Source organism: Hemicordylus capensis, chromosome 4 (assembly GCF_027244095.1).
Source record: "Hemicordylus capensis ecotype Gifberg chromosome 4, rHemCap1.1.pri, whole genome shotgun sequence".
NCBI lineage: Eukaryota > Metazoa > Chordata > Lepidosauria > Squamata > Cordylidae > Hemicordylus > Hemicordylus capensis.
In genome coordinates, this window is record NC_069660.1 from 22992473 (window position 1) to 23010891 (window position 18419).

At 43.6% G+C, this 18419-nt stretch overlaps 1 protein-coding gene across 1 annotated transcript in view; it reads right to left on the reverse strand.

Annotated features, from left to right (window-relative positions):
* RTF2 (replication termination factor 2) overlaps positions 1 to 18419 on the reverse strand; it is a 90848-nt gene that overhangs the window by 8515 nt on the left and 63914 nt on the right. Inside the window, exon 6 of the mRNA XM_053245555.1 lies at positions 1792 to 1905. Within this exon, the coding sequence (XP_053101530.1) occupies positions 1792 to 1905 (114 nt within the window). The remainder of the gene's footprint in view (positions 1 to 1791; positions 1906 to 18419) is intronic.

Below are 18419 nucleotides of genomic sequence, written 5' to 3' on the forward strand. Positions count from 1 at the left end.
AAGCCTGATAAAACAGGGGTGTTTTCAAAGGTCGATTAAAAGCAACCAGAGATGGGGTGATTCTGATTTCATTTGGGAGTGTGTTCCAGAGCCCTGTGGCAACCCTAGAGAAGGCCCGGTTTTAGATCGCCACCAAACAAGTGGTGGCAACTGCAACTGGACATCCCCCAATAATCTTGGTGGCGGGGTTCATGAAGAAGGCACTCTCTTAACTTTCACAACCAGCATTATAAACACACAGCAATGCCCCCCGCCCGCTCGCACTAAATGTGCATGGAGTGTTGCATGGTATGTCAGGTGATATTCCCCCTTTTAATCCTTACAACAACCCTGTGAGGTAGACTAGGCTGAAAAGGTATGTTGGCCCAATTAATCTTTGGGGCGGAGCAGGGATTTCGATCCTGAACTATGCCCAAAACTCTTAACTACTACACCACACTGGCTACAGTGACTCAGAAACAGCCAATCATTTCACTGCACCAGCAATAATTTGTATGATTAAGCATAAAATAGAAACGGTTATACTGAATGGCACATTGCCCGCTCCATCAAAAACGAAAGGGATATAGGTAGGTGAAAGAAGACTGGGTTCCAATCCGAGATATAATGGAACTTCTTCCTTTGGATGCTGGACTTTGGAAATCTGTCCATTTCTGTTCAATGTATTATCTGAGAACAGAATGTAGGAGCCAAGATTAAGCTGCTTTATATCATGACATGCCTGGTCCACTGATGCAAACACTTGCATTGCATCCTTGGAGTAATCTGGGATGTAGATACTCTGCTCACCACCTCAAACCTTACACAGATGCATACATACTAATACACACTCCACAAAATCCAACCGAAGAAGCACAGTCCACGATTCCGCCTGTCTATTTGCTTTCTTGGCCCAGGAAAGGAGAATGGCAATGTAGAGGCATCTGACTGTGTCACTGAAGTGGTGGACAAGATAGACCGCTGGTCATTCCAGCAAGACAATTCCTATTCTCTTAAAAGGTAGATGGACCCTGAGACCATGGGCTGGTGATTGTTCAGTTGGATTGTGTTTGCATATTAGTGTGCCTGTATATGTGTGAAGTTTGGGATTGATGCACAAGGTATCTGCACCCCAGATTAATTCATGGATGTGGTGCAGGTGCTTGAGTAACCTAAACATCTTGGACTCTTTGATATTTTACAGTCCTGATCACCAGGGTGCTGTGAGCTAAATCAAGGAACAATTACTGTTCTGCCTGAAAGCAACTGAATAAAACATCAGCTGAGAAAGCCAATGGGTTTACTCCTCTGTTGATAACTTGCTGAACAATTCATATTTGCAATGAGCAGGAAGAAGGCTTTGTAAAAGAATAACTATGTAGGTTCTGCTTCTGGAGTGTGTGCATGGCTTTAAGCATTTGTGCAAGAGTGCTCTTGTGCAAAACCCCTGAGTTTTTTTTTAGAGACCTGCAGCAGCATGGGCTGATCGGAAACACAATAAGCCTGTGCAAAATGTCAGCCAGTGCTAATTACACAGAGGCTACTGGAACTCTCAGTGGTGACAGTTTATAAGATGGCATGGAGGTCTGACATAGGAAAGTTGAGAATGCCACTGGGCACGGCCTTGGGCATGCAAAGAGCAGCTCTGCGGATCCTGGCCATTGAAGCATTCCTACCAGCAGCGGGTCCTACTACTTCAGAATCAAGAACCTCTGTGCCAAAAGAGCAATTCACCACTTTGCACTCAGTTCTTCATATTTCCTGTTACCACATGCACAAATACTTCAGACAAAGCATATACAAAGATCCTACCTTCCCCAGTTTGCTCTTAAGCCTCCTCTCTTCCATTCTTCTTTTCAGCACTTCAACATCCTCTTTAGTGCCATTAAGTACAATCACGTCATCATCTTGAAAAGGGATCCCACACTTTAAGAGAGAAAGGAAACACTATCTTTTTAAGACTGCAGAAAACAAGAAATAATGTAAAGTAATTTATTGTTCACATTAAAAAAAACAAACTCAGAGTGCAAAGCACTTCAGGCATATTATGATTGCTTTCTTGAACACAACATTAAATATTTCCAGGTGGATTCAAATGTGCATCTTTCGCTTTCTTTCTCTAACCCTGATGTTTGTTCTCTCTGTCATTTCTGCAGTCAGCCCTAGCTTGCTGGGCCATTAATTCACTGAGCGAACTACTTGTTTCTTTCATTTGCAAATAATCAAGATCTATGCAGAAATACATATAGGCCCCAATCCAAAGAAAGTTAGAAACACTTAAATCACATAGACAATGGAGGCGGCACACTTTAGTCCCAAATGTCCAATCTGAAATATGACTTACCTCCTCTGAATCAGGGCCATATGATTAACTCAATATGGATTCCCCCCTTCAATTATTGATTTTAAATCATCTAAAGGGATCTTGCCCCCATCACTTTGGAGATAACCTACCCATCCTCCAAGGAGCTCAGGGTGGTTACAAGAATATTTTTTTAACCACAATAATCTTGTGAGGTAGATTAGGCTGAGAAAGAATAACACGTTCAAGGATACCCAGTGAGCTGCAAGCCCAAGTCAGGATTTGAACCCGGATCTCCACAGCCCATTCAACATTCTACCCCAGGGCTCGACAAATCCCAGAAGCCAAGGAGCCATGGCACCTTGAAATTTAACTGTGGCGCCTAGACTAGGATATTCAGAGCCAGACTTAATAAAATCTTTATTTGTATCAGGCAGCCCTGTTTCTGTTATAAATATGTTACTTGTAAAGGGGATAAAGAGAAGTTCATTTACTCTCCCCCTCCACAATGACTGTCACTAAGTCCAGTAATTTTGTCAAATGTCTGGCTCTTCAAATTTGGGGCTGGCTCCTAGATCCAAAGAATATGCATCAAGGCCTGTTCGACCCACTGAGCTGCTTCTCAGTTGGAGAAGTAATGTTGTAAACCACAATGTTGTAAACCACCCAGAAATGGAAGTTTGGGGCAATGCACAAAAATGATAGATAGATAAATAAAACTAACTAAATAAATAAAATGAAGTATACATATCAGATCATATCTTATAACATCTGCTCATTTTTTATCACACAACTTTAAACCCCCTTAAAATACTTAACACTTCCTCTCTCTCTCTCTCTCTCTCTCTCTCTCTCTCTCTCTCTCTCTCTCTCTCTATATATATATATATATATATATATATATATATAAAAATGTATTTAGCCGTTCAAAGACCAATCACATTTCCCAAAACAAGTATTTGACGTTCAGAATGTTAGGACTGGTAAATTCATTTGTGGGCTCTCATGTTCCTAGTAATTTCAGGTAGCATTTCCCCTTCTCCATTCAGCCTCTGTTCTAATACTTCTTTTCTGCCCCAAATTATCTAGATTTAGACAATAAGCCTCAAAAGAAGGAAAATATCAGAACTGTCTTGCTTGCAGCTTGCTCTAATCCTCAAAAGAGGGAAAAAGCAGCCCTGTCGAGGGCATTATATCACGGAGGGAAGTTACCCATGATGTAGAATGCTGGGATGGCTCCGCGTGCCAGTCACAGGAAGAGAGCGCAGTTTCTCTCTCTAGCCAAATGCTGCAGGGGTTAAGAGTAAAATGCGATGGGATTTTCAAAGCTCATTCCTGATTTGTCAGAATTTGAATCAAATTTGCTTAACCATAGTCCATACCAAAGAGCAAAGAATTGCTATGCAAATTGAAACAGTGCTGATAAAAATACTAACTGAGCCCACGGGCCATCATAGTGGTTAGAACAGAATAAAGTAGCACATAATTCTCCATCTGATAATTTAACAGCATTCTTATTATTTTTTTCTTCAGCTTTTGAAGCTGCCAGCAGTTAAGTAGCCACAATATGGGTGAAAATCCTCACTAATCACTATTATTTACCAAGAGCCATCCTGACTTCTCCTGAGACAATTTATAACAAAGTCAAACAATTCCTGTCATTTCTAATATACTTTGATCTTATACAGAACAATTCTCTGAGCAAGCGGTAATAAAAGCATAGTATTATTCCCAGCAGCATCCTTTTTAAAGTAGGTTATAGGACCATTAATTCCAAATAGTAGATCTCAACCCTTTAAATTACAGACATACACCACACAAATATATTTTTATATTTGTTTAGGAAGCACATCCTACTCCCCTTTGACCAATAAGTTAAAGCAAATTTGGATCAATGTTATAACAAGTCTGAATTTCCAGCTGAACTTCTGCTGGACATTTACCATACTAGGTGGCATTTTAGGGAAGCACTGTGCCTTGTACAATATACTAGGCAGAAATTAATCAAGTGCATTTCTAGATAGTGGTTGGGAAAGTTGTACCTGTTGAATTTCTGCCTGGGCGCTTCCCTCCCCAGCCCAATGTCAAACTAAAACAGCAAGGTAAAGCAGTATTTATTTATTTATTTAGTTGTATTTGTACGCTGCCCCAAACTTCCATCTCTGGGCAATTTATAGCAATTAAAACTTTAAAACAATTTAAAACCAGAAGTCTAGTTAAAAAGCTTGGGTGAATAAATGTGTCTTTAAAAGGAAAAGCATGCTGTCGAGTCGGTGTTGATTCCTGGAGACCACAGAGCCCCATGGTTATCTTTGGTAGAATACAGGAGGGGTTTGCCATTGCCATCTCCAGCACAGTATGAGATAATGCCTTTCAGCATCTTCCTATATCGCTGCTACCCAATATAGGTGTTTCCCATAGTCTGGGAAACATACAAGCAGGGATTCAAACTGGCAACCTCTGGCTTGCTAGTCAAGTCATTTCCCCTCTGCACCATTAGCTGGCTGCGTCTATAGAGACTTTTTAAAAGTTGTCAGAGATGGGGAGGCTCTCATTTCAGCATGGAGCACATTCCAGAGTCTCAGAGTGGCAACAGAGGAAGCCCACCAGACCAGCTGGTGGCAACTGCAGACAAACTTCTCCAGATGATCTCAATTAGCAATGGGGCTCATAGTGAAGAAGGCTGTCCTCTTCTTCTGTCATAGTGAAGAAGATATGATGTAGGTTTTCCCTCCCCCATTAATAATAAATTGCTTCTTTTTAAATAACCCCCGGTTAATCTTTCATGCCTACCATCCACCTAACAAAAAGGAGATGGGGACTGAATTATCCCCACCCACACCCACACCCAGCAATCGCATTAAACTGGCTGATGTGAAGCATTACATTAGCCTACTCCAAGGAGCATCTACAAGGAAACTCTGATTGGCAGCAACAGATGTATGAAGAAGCAACTTGTCAAATAGGGCAAGTTAAGCACCCTACTTGCAGCAGCTACCTTGGCAGGACAGGCGGTAGCAGAGTAGACTGCTGCCATTTGCTTTTGCTGCACCATCTTTTCTGCCAACATTTGCATGTGGGCCCACAAATGAAAGCAGTATCGTAATATACGAGGGCAGCAAGGCAGCACACACTGGTGGATAGCTGGGGCTAGCTGATGAAAACATCAGAGAGAGAGTATCCTTTAATTGTTCTCAATTCCCCCAGAGCTATCCTTTAATTGTATCCTTTAATTGTTCTCAATTCTGCTTCAATTTTGGGATTTTCCACTTCCTCCAGCAATTACTCTCTGAATCTATGCATCTGATTGATGCAAGAGGAAGCCATTACAATAGAAGGAAGAGGTAATAAGTCTAAGAGGAACAAAATACATTTAAGTCATTTGCATGTTTCCTGCGCTGCTCTATCAAAGCAGGCTTCTAGGCAAGTGCTCCTTTGTGCCATCGCTAAGTGAAGACCTCTCTCTAGCCTGAGCCTGATTTGGTGCTGCTTCCATTCGACATTTTCAGGTAAGTGTGCTGCTTTACTTGAACTGCTGTGGGTCTGGTATGCGTTTTGTACAATGAACAGGGCAATTACGGAGTCATCAGATACATTATTTGTCATTTGCTTACAACAACCAGAGCTTTGGGAACAGTTTGAACATGAGATTATACTCCTTTTGTAGTATGTCTGTGTGTGTGGTCAAAAAGGAAAACGATTTTCTACTGTCAGAAAGACATTTTCAAATAAAGTACAAATATATTTTTTCTTTGCATAATTTGTTCTGCAAAAGATTTTGCTTGGCAACATTACGAGTGCACGCGTCAAGGAAGGAAAGGAACAGAGTGGAAAAAAGCAGAGAGATAGGCAGTAGGCAAGAGGATATGGAATAATAATATGGGAAACAAGAACTGTGTAGGCTGCTAAATCCCACTCTATGGCAAGCAGCAACTATGCTTTCAAAGCTTTCACGGGGCACTGCCTTTGCTTCTCCAAACTTTCCTTCGTGGGGGCTAGAAACTTGCTTTTTAAAAGAAGCGAATTAAGATTTTCAAGATGTGAAATTTCATGCTTGAGCTGTAAACTCGTGATATATCAGAACACACACAAATCTGCTAACAGTAATCAAGATTCCTTCACACACTATTATCTTGAACAATTTTGCACCAGCTGCTAATCTTTGCTCTTGTGTGTCACACAAACTAGACCAATACTCACACAGCAACTTCAGGGCACATGGCAAAACCTTAAAGATATACATAGGCAAAAGGAGAATACTACCTTGGAGAAGTTTATAATATAAACCAAAGATTTGTGATTATATCTGCTAAGAATCTAAATTATGATCTGAAAGTCAATGAAGATGAAATCCTGTCTATGGCAATGCTTGAGAAGAAATTAATTCACAAGAAAGTTCAGAGAACTGCAGGATGCTGTCAAAGGAGGTCAACAAGCCACTCATGGCACCCCCCCCCAAAAGGGGCTCCACTTCCAGAAGAGCCTTGAGAAATCTGCCCATGTAAGTAAAGACTAGACAAATGTGTATAATTATTCACATAGTTGACTGCAGAAAAAGCCCCTGGCATGCAATACGCAAGATTCTACAAAAAATTCCAAAATCTCTGTGTACTTTTTAACAAAGTGTTTAACACTTTTTAACAAAGTGTTTAACAAAGATGACAGGAAAAGAAACCAAAATCTCAAAAGCACATGGGCCCTTTCAGATAAAGATTAGAAATGAAAGTGTTGGCACAATGTGCAGCAGCTGTGAAAAAGGCAAATGCCGTGCTTGGAATCATTAGGAAGGGGATCGAAAATAAAACTGCTAATATCATAATGCCTGTATACAAATCTATGGTGTGGCCACATTAGGAGTTTTGAGTACAGTTCTGGTCACCATACCTAAGAAAGGACATTACAGAACTGGAGAAGGTGCAGAAAAGGGCAACCAAGATGATCAGGGGCCTAGAGCACCTTCCCTACGAGGTAAAGCTACAACACCCGGGGGTTTAAGAAGGGCTTAGATAAATTCATGGAGGACAAGTCTATCAATGACTACTAATCTGAGGGCTATAGGCCACCTCCAGCCTAAGAGGTGAGATGCCTCTAAATACCGGTTGGAGGGGAGCAGCAACAGGAGGGCATGCCCTCACCTCTTGCCCGTAGGCTTCCAGCGGCATCTGGTGGGCTACTGTGTGAAACAGGATGGTGAACTAGATAGGCTATGGGCCAGATCCAGCAGGGCTGTTCTTATGTTCTTCTCAGGAGGTGTACAGTAAAGTAAAGTTGCGCTGTCGAGTCAGGTCAACTCCTGGCAACCACAGAGCCATGTGGTTTTATTTGGTAGAATACAGGAGAGGTGGATGGGTGTTTAATCCGAGTAACAAGCATCATCTTCTTTCTCTGCCCCCAATTCTATGAATCTTGTACTCCCACTTTTCTCCCAGATACTTAGAAGAAAACTTAATGAACATTATTAAGAACTTGAAATGTTTATGGAATTTGTCTAGCTGTATTTTGTGTGCTTTCATGTTTTTGAGATGCCACTGGATACTTTTTTCCTGGCCTTTCTCTTTATTTTATTTTATTTATTTAGCATATTTCTATGCTGCTCAAAACGTTAAGTTCTCTGGGCGGTTTACAGGACAATAAAAACAACCAATAAAAAGATTAACATATTTCAAGAATGAAAATTTAAAAAGTTAAAACTATTAAAGCACAGTTAAAGCAATATCTAATTAAAAGACTTTTAAAGTCCCCAAAGCCAGAAAACATGCGAATTACAAAGACACATCATGAGGATGGGGCCATACAGGGCTGTCCTTAGAGAGCCCTGGCAGAGTGTGGGCCCCGGGGCAAATCAGCCAGTGCGGGGCCCCCCCTTCTAATTAATTCTCATGGCGGTTTAAAAAGTCGCCCTGCTTGCCATGCCCCAAGGACAGCCCGGAGGCCATAGCTCATCTGCCTTACACGCAGAAGATCCCAGGTTCAATGTAGGGCTGGAAAAAAGACTCCCTCCTGTAACCTTGGGAGAACTGCTGCCAGTCAGTATGGACGGTACTAAGCTAAATGGCCCATCAGTCTGACTCAGTATAAGGCAGCTTCCTACATTCCGATCTTTCTCACATCTGCAGAAACTATAAGGTACAAACTAGGAATTTTGTCAGGGCAATCACAACCAAATTACAGTATGGTCTCAGGACAGATGCAAGGAGGATCAACGCATACCAAGGTAGCTTCGCAATAAACCTAAACTGGTTTTAGGTCTGTTTCACATGTGTGACTGACATTTTAGATATGCAAAGTCAACACTTGATGTTACAGTCATCAAGTCAATTTCAGGTCTGAATTCATTCTGCTGTTGCTTTTCCAAGAGAACCCTTGCAGAACAGTAAATAAAGTTCTGAGGGGTTCATTACAAAAATCACATTTTTTAAAAAAAATAACTGGTTTGAATTTATAACATGGGTGTAGCATTAGGGGACATAGTCAACAAGGCTTCCAGGGAAAACTTGGGAAGCAGCAGCAGGGTTTGGAGAGAGAACAACCCATCTGACTTTAAGAAACATTCCTTCCTAAGCTGATCAGGTAGACAAAAGATACTCAGTTTGATTTTAGAATCTTTCACACAGTTCAAGGGCTCTTGTAGAATCACTGAGTAGCCCAACTTCAGCTGCAAAAACTCCAGGGCGATTCATGACTGAAAACAGAGAAGATTTCATACAGGATTGCAGATATTTTCTCTGGGGCTTGATGTCAAATACATTACCTTGATGGAAATTTGTTCCTAGCCAAGGACGTAAGACTTGTCTCATAACTCTTCTCCTACCCCTGGGATGCACAACTTTGGCCCTCCTGCAGATGGTGGCCTACAACTCCCATCATCTCTCACAATTGGCCACTGTGGCTGGAGAATGATGAGAGTTGTAGTCCAAGCCCAATAGACAAGACTCTCACATTTCCTATTCTGTTATTTTAGGCTAAAGCAGGAAGCTTAAGAGATGCAGTATCTAGGAAACAAGAACAATATAGTGTGTGTGTGGGTGGAGGTGTTGAAACAACAGCTATTTGTTCCTACTATGCTCCACATCCACCTGTGCACAGAGTGCAGGGCTGCACACAGGAGCCATTTGTACAGGGAACAGACACACTGCATGAAAGGAACAGATTCCCCTACTGTCCTCATGCCCTAAACATTTTAAAAAATAAATATATTGTCCAAACATTTATAAAGATCCTAAAATTGGAGGAGGGAAACCCAGAACTGCTATATACCTAAAGCAGGGAAAGTTTTAAAGTGTTATTAAAACCATTAGTAAGGGTATTGCAAAAGGATTTTCAGGAAACAAGATGGTATCAGCAACCCTTAGAAATTGAGCTATGCTGTTTCATGCCTCCCTTTCCTGCAGTGACAGGAAGTTCAGGGTAACCTTCAAAGGCTATGGTTTTTCCCCCCTGGAGGAAAGAGATCTAGAGCGTGATGGTGTTTGGAGAATAATTTGCTAATTTACAAACATACAGGCTGAACATGGCATCATTACCGAGATGCAGAAACAGGCTTATAGGCAGTTTAAGCAGAATACTACCAAGGAAATCGAGCCTAATCCCATCTCCATTTCCCCCACCACAATCCAAATAATCTCTTAAATGAAATAAATAACTGCTTCTAGTTTTAACTCTCTCAAACTGGGCAAACCAGTTTCAACCAAGTTGGATGAAAACCAACAATTTTCTTAGATTTTATAAGATGGTTTATAAAAAAGAAAGAAAATTTCCATGTTCATATGTTTCTCTTTTTAGCTGGTTTAAAATGAACTCTGAATTTAATGTAAACAATATAATCATGTTCAGTTCTTAAAACTGAAGGCCCTCATGAATTTATGGAACACTGCTTCCCTTTTAAAGCAAGAACAATTCCAGGTCATCACATGGCACAGTAGTTCATGTACTTGTATCATGGCTTGATACCAGGGGCCAAGCAGGGATGGCAAATCAGCCAAATCATCTGAGTGACCTTTTCTTCCTACAATGTCTAGCATAGGGATAGGCAACCTTTGACACTCCAGCTTGCTGTTGAACTGCAACTCCCATCATCCCCAGCCACAATGTTTTGTGGCCATGGATGATGGAAATTGTAGTTCAACAACTGCTGGAATGCCAAAGGTTGCCTACCCCGATCTAATAACTACCTGATCTCTGCAAGTGGTTTGAAACCAGGACTCTATCTATAAATGTGTATTACTCTACCAACCAATGAAAGAACATGGACATTTACCTTCCATCTCATGGAGAATGCTCATCTGCCCAGTAACTACTCTGTGTGTGTGTGTGTGTGTGTGTGTGTTTGGGGTGGGGTAGGATAGGGCAGTTATAGGATGAAAAAAAAGAGCTAGACTAAAACAAGGAGATGGGAAAGAAGTGCCTTTTAGTGTCGATTCCAGCCAGCAACTGTCTACAAAAATCTGTCATGGATGCAGGTAAATTAAATGTTATCTGGGAATATTTTGAAGAAATCTCTTCTCCAGGTAGAAAAGGAAGTGTGGCAAATGTAAGCAGTGCAACACTGAGACACAAGGTTCAGCTGTCTGAATGAAGCAACCACACATCTTATCTGTGTCTTCTGTGAACAGAAGGCAGTTCCGGGGGGTGGGGGCATTTTCACTGATCTTCCCTTTCCTCTGCAGTCCTCTGTACTACATACTATGAGGTACTAGAGGATCTCAACCCACAGAAAGAGAGATGGGGAGGGGTGAGGGAAGGGAGATTCCTTTTCCTGCACAAAGAAAAGGACCTTTTGCCAGTGGAACACAGAATATAACCACTGTTCCCTTTAATAGGGATTCCCAGATGTTGTTCACTACAACTCCCAGCATCCACAGCTGCAGTGGCCTTTGGCTGGGGATTATGGGAGTTACAGTCAACAACATCTGGGAATCCCTGTTAGAGGGAACACTGGATACACCCCAATATGTTTTTATATACATCAACCAGTATGTACAGAACTACCATTCCGTAAGTAAGTACATTCCCTAAGTACTTATCTAAATAAAAAAATATTTATATATGCTTATTTTCTAAATAGTAAACTACTTTTTAAATCAACCTTTTTTCTTGGCAATTTAAATCGCCTTCATTTAAACCATTTAAACCATTTCCATTTCCAATGGAAGAAGCAAGTAAAAAAGTGATCAAGTATAAGATTGCTCTGTCCATCCACAGTTGTGCTTTATCTAAGCCTTTCGGGTGGGATAAAGGAAGGAGAAACAGAGTGAAAGTAATGACCTGTCCCACAAGTCATTAAATATTAAATAATGGGCTGAATCCCAAGAAAGAAAGGGAATGCAAGGTACATAACTCTGTGCTTGTGCTATCCACTTAAGCAAATGAAGCCTTCGTTAGTTTCTCTGGACTGCACCAGAACTGTATGATACCATTCAAGAGTGTGTTGTACTTAGCTTTAAAGCTACCAGCTCCTCTGTCCTCACAACTGTTCTTAGATCAAGGCTTGACAAATCCCAGGGGCAAGGGAGCCATGGCACTCAGAAATTTAACTGTGGTGTGCAGACTATCATGTTCAGAGGTAGAATTATTTAACAAGCACGTTTCGTCTCAGGCAGCCCTGTTCCTGTTCTAAAGATGTTACTTGTAAAAGTGAAAAAGAAAAGCCCATTAATCCTCTCCCCTCCACAGTGTACATCACTCAGTCTGGTCATTTTGTCAAGTGTCCTTTCTTTGGCTCCCAAATGTCTGGGTTGGCTTCTAGATCCAAAGAAAACTTGTCAAGTCCTGTCTCAGATGGGATTCCCAAGGGACATAAAAGAGAAGAGCGAAAAGAAACAAACCAATAGGGGCAGAAAAACAAGGCTAGAACAAAAGCCTGAATTATTCACAACAGATACAATGCCAACATGGTTACCAGACAGCCTCTCTTCCATCTTGGAATTTAGCTTCGACCGTGAGCAAGACTGTTGCAGAGACAAGCGCTTGGTGCCAGGAAAGAAACCAGCCTCCATTTGGACCAAAATAAAAGGGTCCTGCAGAGAGCAAAACACCCACCCTGAATTCTTAATGAAGCAAAAAACTTGGACTCCACTACTTTTGCAGAATCTGTGAAGGAGGTGTCCAGCAATCCATCTTGCAGTATTAGATTGGATCTGTTTCAATCTGTGACTACTGAGGATGTGGACAAGCTGCTTGGGGCAGTGCAGCCTACCACTTGTTCTCTGGATCCTTGCCCAACTTGGCTGCTTCTATCTAGCAGGGAGATTGTTGGAGGTGGCCTAGTCAATATCATAAATCCATCAATGAGGGAGGGTAGGATGCTTCCGTATTTGAAGGAGGCAATGGTTAGACTGCTTCTTAAGAAGCCTTCCCTGGACCCCTTTAGTGATGGATAGTTATAGGCCAGTCTCCAATCTCCCTTGGTTGGGCAAGCTGATTGAGAGGGTGGTGGCCAACCAGCTCCAAGCAGTTTTGGAGGAAACTGATTATCTAGACTCATTTCAAACTGGCTTTATAACAGGCTTTGAGGTTGAGACAGCCTTGGTCGGCCTGATGGATGACTTTTACTGGGGGAGAGGGAGTGTGACTCTGCTGGTTCTTCTGGATCTCCCAGCAGCATTTGATACCATCGGCCATGGTATGCTTCTGGATTGCCTGAGGGAGTTGGGGATAGGGGGGCACTGCTTTGTAGGGATGTGCACGGAACTGGGAGGAGGTGGCTCGAAGGGGTGGGAGGTAGAACATTAAGGGCGGGCGAAGATGCACTTACCCCTCCCCCCTCCCCCTCCCCACTGGTGCTGGAGTTCTGTCTGTAAAATCTCTCGGGGCAGCAGCATACCTCCCTGCCGCCCCTTCTTCTTTGGCCAGAAGTGGCCAGAAATACTGGGCGTGCGTGCGTGCATGTTGTGATCACACACAAGCCTGTCTGATGTGCACGAGCACACATGCGATGTGCACACATGCCCGGTACTTCTGGCCACTTCCAGCCAAATAAGGGGCGGCAGGGTGGTATGCTGCCGCCCCAAGGGATTTTACAGAACTCCAGCACAGGCGGGGGGGAAATGGAGAGAGAGAGATAAGTGCATCCTCCCCCACCCTTAAAGTCCTACAACCCACCCCCACCGAACATTCGAAACGGCCAGTGTTCAAACCTGTTCAGAGGCCCATAAAAGAGCCCCCGAACAGGTTCATACACATCCCTACTACTTTGCAGTGGTTCTGCTCCTATCTCTCAGATTCCAGATGGTGGCGCTTGGTGGCAGTTGCTCCTCCAAACAGGAACTGTTATATCGAGTCCCTCAGGGCTCTATTCTGTCACCAATGCTTTTCAACATCGTCATGAAACTTCTGGGTGAGGTCATCACGAGATTTGGTGCTGGGTGTTATCAGTATGCTGATGACACCCAAATCTACATCTTCATAATCAGGAAATGGCATTCATTCCCTAAATGCCTGCCTACAGGCAGTAATGGGCTGAATGAGGGATAACAAACTGAAACTGAACTGCTCATTGTAGGGGCTCAGAATTTGAGGGATGAGTTAGATCTTCTTGTGCTGGATGGGGTTGCACTCCCCCAGAAGGAGCAGGTACACAGCTTGGGAGTATTCCTGGACCCAGGCCTCACCCTGGTATCTCAGGTGGAGGCTATGGCCAGGAGTGTTTTCTATCAGCTTTGGCTGATTCGACAGCTGCGTCCATTCCTTGAAGAGGACGACCTCAAAACCGTGGTGCATCAGCTGGTAACCTCCAGGCTTGACGATTGCAATGCACTCTATGTGGGGCTGCCTTTGTACATAGTTCGGAAACTTCAGTTAGTTCATAATGCGTCTGCCAGATTGGTCTCTGGGGCAACCCTGAGAAACTATTTTACGCCTGTTTTGAAACAGTTGCACTGGCTGCTGTTATGTTTCCGGGCAAAATACAAAGTGCCGGTTATTACCATTAAAGCCCTGAATGGCTTAGATCCCAGTTATCTTAGAGAGTGCCTTCTTCTGCACGATCCCCACCACACGTTAAGGTCACTCGAGGAGGTCTGTCTTCAGTTACCACCAACACAACTGGTGGCGACTCAGAGGAGGACCTTCTCTGTAACTGCTCCTGGGCTGTGGAATGCACTCCCGGCAGAAATCCATAATCTGAATTCATTATTGGCCTTCAGGAGAGCCTTTAAAACCTATCTGTTTGGCCTGGCCTACCAGGGTTTTTAAACTGTAAATGTTTGGTCTGGTTTTTTAGGTTTTTAAAAACTGTTTCAAATGGTTTAACAATGGTTTTGTGTTTTTACAGTTTTGGATTTTAACAGTTAATTGATTTTAGTTTTATTCTAATGTGCAACTCCCTGAGCCATTTTTGGAAGGGCAGTATAGAAATCAATTAATCAATCAATCAAACATATAAAATAAAATAAAATGTCCAGATGGAGTAAATGGGGTCTTAGACAAAAGGCAAGCCCTGGAAATCTGAATAACCACACCCCAAATTGCAACCATGACAAGCTCCAAGACAGTTGACTGATTGCGGCCTACCAAGCAATCCATCTGATCAGCGACCTCCAAATCCACACATTTCCTCCTGATCCGCCACTAAAGATTTCTAACTATACCCTCTGCTGTTGAACATTTTGGCCTTTACAGCCCCTGCTAGGAGATCACAGAAGGAGAAAACTATAAAAAGTCTCTGCTTTTAAACACTTGATCTTCAGACACTGAATTGTGGGAGGCACTCTTGCTTCTCTATGACCCGGACGCCACCTGATTAGGAGCTTTGTTACTGCAACTGCCTAACGTAACATAAGAAGAGCGTTGCTGGATCTGGCCCAAGGCCACCATCCTATTTCCCATAGTGGATCACCAGATGCCCCTGAGAAACCCGCAACCAGAAGAGGAAGGCATGCCCCTCTCCTGTTCTTGCTCTGCTGCAGCTGGTATTTGGAGGCGTCCTACCGAAGCTTCCCCTTAGGAGTGCTCACCTGGCTGATACACTGAGCTGCCCTTTCTAATCCCAAACAGCCCCCACTTCTATTCATGCCCTCACAAGAACCTACACAGCTGAATGTATCAGCTGCCCTCCACAATCCCTCTGGAAATATGGTGTATACATTGGTGCCTCACTGGCCACTGATCAGATCTGAACCTGCTGCCCCTTGGTTCATGGTAAAGGACATACATAGCTGAGGCTCTTCCCTGCCTGTCACACTGTCAGCACCTTTGGAGCAGTATCCTTGGACCTCCCCAATGAGAACTATTCTCTTGGCTTTCCTTTCAGTCCACATTTTGCTGCCTTCTAGCTACAAGGCCATCCAAGCCTCGACCCCCTCTCTTTTTAGTTAATGTATCACCACCCACCAGCAGCAAAGAACATCCTATCCATCACCAACACCCCCTGCCCCAACTTGGCCTGGCACCTGCTGTAACTACTGTCATGATCAAGGTTGCCAAATACCATATTTTCACATTGTGGCCCTGTGTTGTTGAAACCAACCAACCAAACAACCAACCCACCCTCCCCACCCCCCAAAAAAGCCTTAACACTCTGTTTGCTCCTCTGGGGCATTCCAAGCATGTCTCAGCATCATATGAACTGCAATCCGTATGCTTTTCACACTTGTGACTTTGGTTCTGCGTAACTGCCCCATTTTAGACTCAAAAGATAGGTGCACATTTGTGTAGGATACAGGAGTTCAAGCAAGTGCTCAAGCACACCCTTTACAATATCAGGATGGCCATTTATACGGCTTTGAAGTGGTTTTATTTTTGCATTCAATAATTATTTAGAACTTGGGACCAACTCTAAAATTATAAAAGATGTGAGCAAGCTTTTGAGTTCCACTTGAAAGCTCACTCACTTCATTGTAACTGTTATAAATGGATTATATTTAAATTCATTATGGATTTTATGGATAAAATCCATAAATTTAAGGATTTGTTAAATGTATGTTAATCTGTTAAATGTACAGATTATATAATCCTGGGTCTTTCTTCCATCATGGAATTCTAGGAGGCACACATGAAGTTCTCAGGCAGTCAACCACCCAGGCACTGACCTGACTCTGGGTTCTTGCACATGATTAGGAGGGGGTGGTTTGGGGCTGGGAAGAGTATTTACCCCATGCAGAACGGACAAGCAGAGCCTCCGGTGAACTCTGCAAGCCCTGCTCCCAGACAAGTGCTGCAGCGGATCAGGGAAGTTTGCTGAAAATCGGAGGAACCTTTCCACAATGCATCGTACTGCTAGGAGAAGGGAAAGCCTCATAACATCGCAGGCACCCTCTGAATGGCCACAAGGGGGAAGGAGGCAGGGCAAGCCCCATTTAAGCCATTTTGAGCAAGTGATCATAGAGCGGGCTGTACACAGTGACACATTCATCTATCACAGTCCCTTCAGCCACAGAGCTCTCCAGCAAACATGGCGGCTCGCTGCCGGAGCCTCAAAACACAGTGGGAAGAGAACACACGATTAACACACACGGGTACTAGGGCCCCTGCTGTGAACTAACCTGGGTTAAGACTGAGGGTTAGAAGCAAAGTTTCCTGGATTTGGACTACCAGGGATTGGGGTTTTTGCCCTAGTTCACATGAGCACACAAGCCTAGGTCAGAGGCAGATAACCCAGGTTTAGATGCTCATGTGAAGAGGCTTTTAGACTTGCAGAACTTCAACAAGGTGCTTGCAACATGTTCCCTCAGACTGTGCCCTGAGGACCCAAATAACAGTATTTCTGTGACTTCTGACAATCACTTTACTGTGACTTTATTTCCCCCGCCCGATGGACAAACATGGCTGCCTGAAATTTTGGTCTGTGATGAATTATAGGCTGACAAACTGAGCAGTGAAGTGACAATGCAGCAGAAGGATGCTCCTAATGTAGCTGAGGCTTCCTTACTTCCACCGTTCAGGCAGACAGGGGAGCAATTTTTGCTGATCTTCTTTGGCTCCAGAAGTGTTCTATGCCATGAGTCATTTCTGCTGCCGCGGAGGCCAAGCAGCTGTTGGCATGCCTGAGAAGCAGCACAATCGAAAAACACCACCGACAGCAAGAAGTTCACTGCCGCCGAGAAGCAGCGTGGGCCAGAAGCTTCAGACTTGTAGCAGCGGGGCTGGTGGTGGGCTGGCGGTGAGGGCAGCAAGAAGCTGCAGTGGCTGAGAAGTGGTCATTGCTGCCGCTGGCCAAGAAGCAGCATGGGCTGGAAGCTTCCGCTGCGGCTGGGCTGGCAGTGGGCAGCAAGAAGCCATCTCAGCAAGTGAGTGCCGGGAAGCATGTCGGGGCTGGTGAGGGAGAGAAAGGGGATGTGCCCGGAGCAGGAAGGCTGCAGCTTCAGCACACGGCAGAGCTGGCATATTTAAAAGGGATCTTCGCTCCCGCTCCCCCTCTGCCCCCCTGGCTTTTTTGGCAAGAAATTCAAGCAACCCAGAAGCCTAGGAAGTTTCAGCACAGAACTGTTTGCTGCCCTTGATCTGTGTGGAGGGCTACAGCCACGGGGAAGATGTTTAAATGGAATTCTTCCTTTGGGGAAGCTGTTCTGAACTTTAACAAACCTTCACTTGATTTAGCCTTGTCGCTTCTGTGCACTCTGTTTTTGGATTAAGTATGTGTTGCCAAGTATCATTACTGAAAATCTGCCACAGGAAGCCTGAACCTTGATAAGGGGTGGAATCTTTGGGTGTGTGTTGTTTCTTTTTCTTTTCATATGTACAGTATGTGTTGCCCTGTATCACGTTCACCTTCATGTGTTGCAGCACAAATCTCCTGTCCTGTGTGCTCTGTTCTTGGTTTTCTCTACTAGGTAAGGGGTATTTACATGTTCACTGTGCTTATTCTTCTCTACCTGAACACCCTGATATTTCTTTAGTAAAACTGCACATGGCATTGGATACCCACATCTGCCCCTATTTCTTGGCAGAGCCTATAAAGAAATGGGTGGGAAGTAAAGAGGTGTGTGGGAGGGCTTGCGGCAATATTTGCAAAGAAAAGAAAAGTAGATAAGGAATGTTGAGTGGTGTAGGAGAATTGGAAGTACTCCTACTTCTTCACAGCATTTATTGGGAAGCCAACGTGCTTGATTTGCACACAACAGATATCTGTACCCAAAGAGTATAATGTGCGGAGGCATTATGACACAATCATGCGGAGATGTACAGCAAGTACATGGGAAAG